The sequence below is a fragment of the Olea europaea genome, unplaced genomic scaffold, assembly GCF_002742605.1.
Source record: "Olea europaea var. sylvestris unplaced genomic scaffold, O_europaea_v1 scaffold6, whole genome shotgun sequence".
NCBI classification, from domain to species: domain Eukaryota; kingdom Viridiplantae; phylum Streptophyta; class Magnoliopsida; order Lamiales; family Oleaceae; genus Olea; species Olea europaea.
The window spans coordinates 2541656-2552329 of NW_019264345.1; the positions used below are offsets into that span (position 1 = coordinate 2541656).

Genomic DNA, 10674 nt, shown 5'->3' on the forward strand with positions numbered 1-10674 from the left:
GAGAATGATTGGTATCCATGGGCGGCTCCATTGATGATTTCGTGGTTCCATTGCAACCTCATTAAATTTGTTTCTAACGGCGAAAGTAAAACAACACTGTCACGCTTACCTAGAAAACATATATATGTTGCTTTTTACTCATTAAATTGAATGATGCATGGAGTTGTATGGCCAGGTACAGTTGAGATGTAATTACAACCATTTACTAGGCATCAAGTTTAAATAAAAAATGGCATTGCTACGTAAACATTGATAAGTGTATTTTATACACTTATTCAAGATCTTAACCAATGTTATTTAGTTGATCCTTTGATAAAATATAGTTTAAATTGTTGTATTTTTGTAGTAAATACGTAAAACTCAATGGTTAAACAGACATTGGAAGAAGTAAAAGGAAAACCCAAAAAAAGAGTTAAATCCAAAGTTGCAAAAAATTCGTAGATCATATAGGCAATGAAATGAAGATTGAAGATGCCAAGGTTTTAATTGGATATAATTGGAAGATAAAGGAAAAAGATTACAATAGAAAATAACTGAAATGAAACAAAATCAAAATTTAAGGACTAAAGTGTAAAATTGAAAAGTTGTGTCGAATCTTACAATGAAGATTTGAGAGTGTCAGGGGTCAATCGAATAAGGAAAGAAGTCAAAATGATTAAATATAGTCGAAGTATTATCACATATCAATTTTTAGACGAAAAAGTTAAGCTTCAAATTTCCAGTCTCTGTTTGAGACCCTTTTTGACATAACAAATGTTCGAGTTGGAAAAATGATATCTCTAGAAGAATTGCATCTCTTTCAGTTATCTTTCCAACGAACTTTGAATCACCTCAATCAAATATCGAAAGAGAAATATATGACCAAAATACAGAAAGTTGTCCGACCAAAAAAACCTATAAATATGGGGTAGCATAGTTCAAAAAAATCTGTGCGGTCACATCCCAATGTATTATGCTACCGCATAGTACAAGATTTCGGACGAATCTCAAGTTTTCTTATAAAATTAAAACTCTACTTGCAAGGTTTTTTGCGATATCTTTAACTTAGATTCGAGCCATATAAATACCAAAACGTTTCATACACATGGAAGAGCCTCTTTTATACAACAAACAACTCAAAAACTTGAGAGAATTATATTGAAGAAAAGTGCAAATTCATACTTGTGAGAGATTTCAGCTAAGAAATTGTAAGAAAACTATTGAGCACACTTCATACCAGGAAACTTGCACAAGGATTGAAAGGAAATTTCAAGAGATAACAAGAATTCATCGAAAACATTCAAGAATTCGATGCTTCTCGCTAATTATTTAATTCCTGGGTGATGTTGATTAACCTTAGAATGTGTTTTTGTAATTCCAATATGATTGGATAGACTCTTTTCATTACTTTAATGAGATGAAGCCTTGTTATGATATTTTTAATTGAATGATTTGATTGACATTAATTTATTTAAATGTTTGAATGTTTATCAAGGTCTAGTTTGTTTTTCAATTAACTGGCCATTATTTGAATTGTTTGTAGGTTTTATTATCATCGAGAGAGATAGTAGAATCATTAGCATGTATTAATAAACTTCGTAAGGTTCGATAGAGGGTAGAGATACACATCTATGCTTCCCATGATTTTTATAGATGTTCTAACTCATTTAATGATTTCTTGCACGTTCGTATCTTTCATAGAGATATGGAAGATCCCTTGTAGGATTAGATATAATTGCCATCGAGAGAAGCTGTTAATTAAAATAGGAATATCACCAAAATGCATTATTTTGAAATGTCAATTCAAATTGTTGAACTAAAATTGGATTAGCAAGGGGATTCTACATCTTAACAATACATCTCATGAATTTGACAAGTTTTTAGTTTATTTTCGAGTTAGTGATAAATTAGACATTCATTCGTTATAATTCTATCTTTCTATTCGATTAAGGGTATTAATAACTTCAACAAGATTAAAGACATAGTTCTCGTGGGTTCGACAATTTCATCATTATATTGCTTGCTCACGATTTCATGTACTTGTAGGTTTGCAAAGGGTCATATATCAAGGTTTATATAAAGGATCACATAATTCTTAGAAGACACTCTATCATTTGCTAGTTTAAAATAAAATCAACTTTTCATCAAATCTTCTCCCTCCACATCATTTCAATTTTCAATAACTGCTTATATATCATTTTTGTGGACAAGTAGAAAAATCCAATAAAAAATAATAATGCTTTACATATAAAGTGGGATGATCTCGCATGATGCTAGTTCAAATAATAAGATCAATTAAATGTAGCACTACTCGACAAAAAATAATTATTTTTTATTTGCTTCACTACTAAAAATTAGCTTTTCACCTATAGATAAGTATTAACGGATTGTATACATTGATAATTAGAAACGGATTATTTGTTGGTAAAAGTGGTAATTCTTCACCAACGAATATTTCGTGTCTAACGATGTTGTTTAATATACCAATTGTATTTACGTAGATGATGTAATTCAACCTTTTTTTTTTTTCTAAAAGTTGTGTCAACATTTCACCTACAGATTTTCCGTGGGTGAAGAGTAAATCATATTACCAACGGAATTGTCTTTGCTAATATTAATCAATTTTAATAATTCAAACATTCTCTTACAAAATATATGTAGATGAAGGGTAATTATTATTATTATTTTTTTAAATAGCCTCTTCACCAATGAGGTGAAGATTATTTCATATAAATATGAAATAATCCGTTGATAATATTAATCAATTTTAATAATTAAAAACTTCAATCATTCACCCTCTAAATATACATAGTTGAAGGGTAATAAAATATAAATAATTATTTATACAATAGTAGAATACAACACCACCAAACTAAAGATACAATACACTACAATCCAAATGATGGAATATACATAGTTGAAAGGTAATAAACTATAAATAATTATTTATACAATAGTACAATACACTATAGCCAAACTAAAGATACAATACAATACATTACAATCCAATCGATAGAATTCTTATCTCACATCGTAAGTTCACAACAGAGTTTTTTTTGGGAATTGCCCTCAATAAATTTGTGTCCAATAAGTGGTTGAATAACATTTTGGGCCTTTCAATTCAATTGGTAAAAGTTAAAAATTAATAATTATTAAATAAATAACAATAACAATAATAATAAATATATAAATAAATTTTTTGGCCATGGCTCTCACCTATGTGGTTATTTACAACATCGATTTTTTCTAATTGTGATGGTAGATATTTACCAACAGAAGGTCGGTTGATAATAGTTAGGATTTTTACAAATGAAATTTTCATTAATAAAAGGTTCACACTTTATCAATGAAAAATTCGTTAATAAAAAGTTTAATCTTTACCTACAGTGCGATCCGTGGAAAACCATCAGCGACCCTCAAATTAACAAAAGATTGTGTAGTTGCTAATATTCGGTTGGTAAAGAGTAATAACAACGAATGTTGTGATTTCAGAAATGGAAAATCCATACCTAAAGTCATGTTTTTTTATAGTGCTTGAACAACCTCTAGGTGCTAGTGGAGCCAGCCCAAGAACAATATTTTCAAGTACAGCATTTAACGACAATCTAGATGGTAGTGGAGCAATCTACATAGAGTTCACACTTCATGATTGGTAGTCAATTTTTTGTTTTATGTGGGCTTCATAATGCATTTGTTAGTCTTTATGTTGTGGAACCTTATTTGATATTGTTTTCGTTTGACATTGTCTAGACTATTTTAATTAAATATTCTCATGATCATTTTATTAAAATTCGAGGTTTCATCTTAAAATGTCGACTTTATTAAGTAGAGTCGTCCAAATTCTTATATATTGATCTATATTTTCATCTTTATTCGATGTGTAATTTATCCTTTAACACATTTTACCCTTAAGAGAGTTTGACTTGTTATGCTCACATTCACAGCCATTATCAAGACCTGTTATAATTGACTCCATGCACATCGAGTGATTCAGCAAAAAATCAAGAACGGTAAAAGAAGTTACCTTAAAATGTAGGCAGAAGAACGTAAAATTCAGGATTAAAACCTTAAAATGTAAAACCTTAGTTTGCCCGATTGATGCCTGAAGCAGTACAAATTTCTGCATATGACTTAATTAATTATCAGCATATTTTTACAATTTCCACTGTAGTAATTTTTATTGATATTTTTAGCTAATGAATGCATTATATTTTGGACAGCTCAAGCTTGAGGAGAAAAATTATTAAAGCCTTGAAGGGCTTATTTGGAATAGCAATTGGAGAAGAGTTTCCTCACTTTGTGTCAATTTTCTTTAAAAGCTCTTTTGACCAGAAAATATTTTTAAAAAACTATTTAAATACACCCAAAGGCAAGTTCTAAGAACATCTCCTATGCATTATGTGAATTGCAGTCTATGTACCAGTCAAGTAGATGGATTTCCAATTTACGTAAAACGAAACTTTGACTTTTATTAAAAATGTGTTTGTATAGTCGTAACTCTGATAAGTGTCACAATATAATGTGTATAGTTCAACATTAAAAAAAAAAAAAGAAAAAAAACAAAGAAAATTGCATTCCACAAAATATATCATTACAAAATTTCACAAGTTATTACAACGGCATGAGCTGTTCAAGGACACGCTAGTTTATAATCTAACAAAATGATTTTAACTGGCCACATCTCCAATACAACGTACCAAATAGTAACTCTATTTTTTACTAGACTCATATATATTAATTAATTACTGAAAAAAAAAAGGCATGTGTTAGAACTGATATATTTCATTCGATATGGTTAATGGGCACTGGATGTTAGTCCATAATGGATATTGACTATCAGTCAGCACTTGTTGCATGGGATTATTAATCCCATACTGCTCATCTATCTGCAAAATCAAGAAAATTAATTATGAATAAATTAGTGCCTACTAATTAATTAACATTTTTTATATTGCTATATTCAAATTATGATATCATATTTTACCTTTTCCTGTAAATGCTCATTTGCTGCTTTCAGTATCCTCTCCTTCAATTGAATATCAAGAATATTGGTTCAGAAAAGTAAGGAAATAGAAAAAACAACACATGATATCACCAAAAGAATAGGTAAATACGTTTTCAGACTTTTGCGTTGGCGATGATGATCACCAACACAGTAAAGTTCAAGTGATGCTTTGTAGAGTGAAATTTATATAATTAAGCTCACCTTATTCTTGAGCAACTCGATCTCTTGAAACATAATATCCATCTGTATAAGATTGTTATGGTTATTACATACTGATTGATTATGATAAATCAAATTACACGAAATTAAATAACATAAAAAATAATTATCTCAAATATGTAGTTAGTGTAGACCTTTGTCGAGCGGATCTGATAAACACATACTTCAAGATGTTTCTCAAGATCATTTAATTCATCCAACGTCATAGCACCAGTTCCTCCTCCAGATATGAATCTACACATATTTTTCTTATATTAATTGGAATTGCATATAATAATTAACAAATAGGCCACGATTAATTTCAAGCTACTTTTTTAACTTTTTATTTTTTAAATATCTTCAAACTAATTAAGACATTGAGAGTGAGAAATTCCAATCGAATTTAATTACCTCAGCCCTTTCTGAAGTCCATCAATCTTATGCTTCAGCAAGCTAATCTCCCCCTTTAGATCCTAGAGGAAATTATTAAGTTTATGATTTAGTGACAGAAATAAATTAAAAAGTATTCAATTAATTAATCTTATTAATCACATTTAACAAAGTGCTCTTTTAAATAGAAAACTTTATCCAATGCACTTTGTTTAATTAAATAATTTTCTTGCCATTGAATGTGCCATGATATCGGGATGGTTTTTTTGACTAATAAGATCGTGATTTTACAAATTTTGTTGAAGTTGATTAATCTCACTTTTATATTGGAATCTGAGATGGTTTTATATATGTTATCTAATTAGAAAAATGTAGAATCAAGTCAATTTGTGAGAATTGTGTACACATTATAATTGATGAAAAATAAATTTGATTTGCACAAAAATGAATGTGCTGAAGACAATTTTTTCTTTTTTTATATAAATAAGTTTGTATTATTTCTAACTGTTTAAATTTTGAGTCAGGCAGTTCATACCAGAGCTTGCTTATCTCTGGGCTGTTCAGTTTGAGCTCCAAGCGGGTTACACTTCATGTATCTCTCAATCAAGCCTTGCATGGTTCTTCCATTTTTAAAAACGAGAACACATAAACAAAAATATTTAGGCCAAATCATATAGATCTTCATGTCTCAACTTGTTACATGCACAAACAATCTTGCCATAGCCATGAGCCGAGCTTGTGTGCATGTGCACAAATTAATATAAAAGAACACAGATCTATATCCAAGGCCAGTCATGAGATTTTGGGACCTTAGACCAATTCCAAATATGAAATCCTCTGTGTGTGTGTGAAAACACATGTAAAATAAAAAATAATAATTTTTTGGAGTTTAGCTAATGAATGCATTATATTTTGGACAGCTCAAGCTTGAGGAGAAAAATTATTAAAGCCTTGAAGGGCTTATTTGGAATAGCAATTGGACAAGAGTTTCCTCACTTTGTGTCAATTTTCTTTAAAAGCTCTTTTGACCAGAAAATATTTTTAAAAAACTATTTAAATACACCCAAAGGCAAGTTCTAAGAACATCTCCTATGCATTATGTGAATTGCAGTCTATGTACCAGTCAAGTAGATGGATTTCCAATTTACGTAAAACGAAACTTTGACTTTTATTAAAAATGTGTTTGTATAGTCGTAACTCTGATAAGTGTCACAATATAATGTGTATAGTTCAACATTAAAAAAAAAAAAAGAAAAAAAACAAAGAAAATTGCATTCCACAAAATATATCATTACAAAATTTCACAAGTTATTACAACGGCATGAGCTGTTCAAGGACACGCTAGTTTATAATCTAACAAAATGATTTTAACTGGCCACATCTCCAATACAACGTACCAAATAGTAACTCTATTTTTTACTAGACTCATATATATTAATTAATTACTGAAAAAAAAAAGGCATGTGTTAGAACTGATATATTTCATTCGATATGGTTAATGGGCACTGGATGTTAGTCCATAATGGATATTGACTATCAGTCAGCACTTGTTGCATGGGATTATTAATCCCATACTGCTCATCTATCTGCAAAATCAAGAAAATTAATTATGAATAAATTAGTGCCTACTAATTAATTAACATTTTTTATATTGCTATATTCAAATTATGATATCATATTTTACCTTTTCCTGTAAATGCTCATTTGCTGCTTTCAGTATCCTCTCCTTCAATTGAATATCAAGAATATTGGTTCAGAAAAGTAAGGAAATAGAAAAAACAACACATGATATCACCAAAAGAATAGGTAAATACGTTTTCAGACTTTTGTGTTGGCGATGATGATCACCAACACAGTAAAGTTCAAGTGATGCTTTGTAGAGTGAAATTTATATAATTAAGCTCACCTTATTCTTGAGCAACTCGATCTCTTGAAACATAATATCCATCTGTATAAGATTGTTATGGTTATTACATACTGATTGATTATGATAAATCAAATTACACGAAATTAAATAACATAAAAAATAATTATCTCAAATATGTAGTTAGTGTAGACCTTTGTCGAGCGGATCTGATAAACACATACTTCAAGATGTTTCTCAAGATCATTTAATTCATCCAACGTCATAGCACCAGTTCCTCCTCCAGATATGAATCTACACATATTTTTCTTATATTAATTGGAATTGCATATAATAATTAACAAATAGGCCACGATTAATTTCAAGCTACTTTTTTAACTTTTTATTTTTTAAATATCTTCAAACTAATTAAGACATTGAGAGTGAGAAATTCCAATCGAATTTAATTACCTCAGCCCTTTCTGAAGTCCATCAATCTTATGCTTCAGCAAGCTAATCTCCCCCTTTAGATCCTAGAGGAAATTATTAAGTTTATGATTTAGTGACAGAAATAAATTAAAAAGTATTCAATTAATTAATCTTATTAATCACATTTAACAAAGTGCTCTTTTAAATAGAAAACTTTATCCAATGCACTTTGTTTAATTAAATAATTTTCTTGCCATTGAATGTGCCATGATATCGGGATGGTTTTTTTGACTAATAAGATCGTGATTTTACAAATTTTGTTGAAGTTGATTAATCTCACTTTTATATTGGAATCTGAGATGGTTTTATATATGTTATCTAATTAGAAAAATGTAGAATCAAGTCAATTTGTGAGAATTGTGTACACATTATAATTGATGAAAATTTATCCAATGCACTTTGTTTAATTAAATAATTTTCTTGCCATTGAATGTGCCATGATATCGGGATGGTTTTTTTGACTAATAAGATCGTGATTTTACAAATTTTGTTGAAGTTGATTAATCTCACTTTTATATTGGAATCTGAGATGGTTTTATATATGTTATCTAATTAGAAAAATGTAGAATCAAGTCAATTTGTGAGAATTGTGTACACATTATAATTGATGAAAAATAAATTTGATTTGCACAAAAATGAATGTGCTGAAGACAATTTTTTCTTTTTTTATATAAATAAGTTTGTATTATTTCTAACTGTTTAAATTTTGAGTCAGGCAGTTCATACCAGAGCTTGCTTATCTCTGGGCTGTTCAGTTTGAGCTCCAAGCGGGTTACACTTCATGTATCTCTCAATCAAGCCTTGCATGGTTCTTCCATTTTTAAAAACGAGAACACATAAACAAAAATATTTAGGCCAAATCATATAGATCTTCATGTCTCAACTTGTTACATGCACAAACAATCTTGCCATAGCCATGAGCCGAGCTTGTGTGCATGTGCACAAATTAATATAAAAGAACACAGATCTATATCCAAGGCCAGTCATGAGATTTTGGGACCTTAGACCAATTCCAAATATGAAATCTTCTGTGTGTGTGAAAACACATGTAAAATAAAAAATAATAATTTTTTGGGCCTCTCACCAAAGTGGAGTCTTAGGCGATCGCCTAGTCCACCTATAGTGAGGACCGACACTGTCTATATCAATGAGAGCATGCACAAGCTCTTACATATTATTAAACTATTTCGCTTAAAAACATAATATGTGAAAGGAATATATATATATATATTATACAGTTTTTATATATCGAGTAGCGGCGAGATTTGAACATTCAAACCGTGCTTAATACAAAGTTAATCCATTAGATAGCTTATGATTGAAGAGATGGGAGAACAAACGAATAAATTACTTTCTTATCATATATATGAAACGATCACAGTTTTCATAAAATGAATAACTAGTTTTAAACTTGGGGTTTTTGTATGCTCTAATATTACCTTGAATCACCTCATAAAGATGGGACATATGCATACATACATGTGTGTGTATATACGTGAGAGAGAGAGAGAGAGAGAGAGAACCCTTTGGTGGCTAACTCATAGAACTTTCCATGGGAGGAGAAAATAAAAACTCCAATTTCAGCATCACATAGAACAGATAGCTCCTTAGCCTTCTTAAGAAGCCCTGTACGGCGCTTGCAAAAGGTCACCTGCCGATGCACCGGATTTTCGATTCTCTTCATTTGAATCTTTCCACGAGCCATCAATCTCAGCTTAATTTTTTTCTATAGCTTCTATTCAATTTTGAGTGGCTTTCTTCTTATTTTGCTGCCTCTGAGGACAACCTCTCACTAGTTTGAACTAGCTTCGAGGTTGTTGCACTCTCCCTTCTCAAAAAGTTCTCGTTTAAAGCTCACACACTTGTCTTAGGATCCATCGAACCTTATATACATAAATTTTCTGATTCTCTTTCCAATAAACAAACCATTTGTGCGTATGAAGCCACCTTTACACTTCACTAAGAAATATTTTATGTCAAATAAAATCATGCCGCGTAAGGTGATGGATTGTGTTACCTAAAGACTATAAATTGCTTTCCCTAAGTCAAAAAGACAATTATACCCTCAAATGATGACATGTTGGGACCTCATTTGTTGGTGTTTGTAACGTGATTTGTTTTAATTTGCCCTCTGTGGGGATGTAGATTTTCCAGTATCCAAAGTGGCCATCCACAATGTAGGAGAAAGTTCTGCGTAGGATAGTCCAGAATCTAGTCAGCTGCAATTGGATTGCATGTGCCTCACAATTGATCTCTAGATTAATTTAAACCAATGAGCTGCCTATGTTGGGCTGCTGTTTTTCATTTTTTTTTTTTCATTTTTTTTCCGACATAATTACTTATTTTCCTCGTCCTATGACTTTCATATTTTGTCCCCTCGTGTTTCGTGCAACTTCTAAAAGGAATAAGATCTAAAATGACCTAGAAATCAAGCTATAAGATTTACGAGCTTTCTAGGTCAATACAGGGATGGCAATCGGGTTCGTTGGCTCTTGTTGCCTGTGGCTCAACCCGAAAAATGCTTGAGCCAACCCGACTCAAGGCTTGGGAGAATCGAGCCCCATTTTGAGTTACTGAGCCAAGCCCGAGCCGGCCCGTGTTAGTCGCCAACTCGGGCTTACTGCCCATAATTAATAAATAAGAAAAAAAAAAACCATGCTGCCTTAAACAAAGCAGCAGCCTACTGCCTTAATTTGAAGAGGAAAAAAAAAAAAAAAAAAAAAAAAAAAAAACAAAAAAAAAAAAAAAAAAAAAAAAAAATTATTTTTTT

General features: G+C 30.7%; 2 protein-coding genes across 2 annotated transcripts; both read right to left on the minus strand.

Moving 5' to 3' along the window:
- Positions 1-4566: 4566 nt before the first annotated feature.
- LOC111389551 (agamous-like MADS-box protein AGL12) lies at positions 4567-6187 on the minus strand. The gene is made up of 6 exons (XM_023014479.1): positions 6108-6187; positions 5594-5655; positions 5338-5437; positions 5186-5227; positions 4964-5005; positions 4567-4865 (listed from the first exon to the last, which is right to left on the minus strand). Exons 1-6 carry the CDS (start codon positions 6162-6164, stop codon positions 4746-4748), a joined length of 423 nt encoding a protein of 140 aa, XP_022870247.1. The 5' UTR covers positions 6165-6187; the 3' UTR covers positions 4567-4745.
- A 672-nt stretch (positions 6188-6859) lies between these two features.
- Positions 6860-9744, minus strand: LOC111389547 (agamous-like MADS-box protein AGL12). Its single transcript, XM_023014474.1, has 7 exons — positions 9428-9744; positions 8631-8715; positions 7887-7948; positions 7631-7730; positions 7479-7520; positions 7257-7298; positions 6860-7158 (listed from the first exon to the last, which is right to left on the minus strand). Exons 1-7 carry the CDS (start codon positions 9607-9609, stop codon positions 7039-7041), a joined length of 633 nt encoding a protein of 210 aa, XP_022870242.1. The 5' UTR covers positions 9610-9744; the 3' UTR covers positions 6860-7038.
- Positions 9745-10674: the final 930 nt, after the last annotated feature.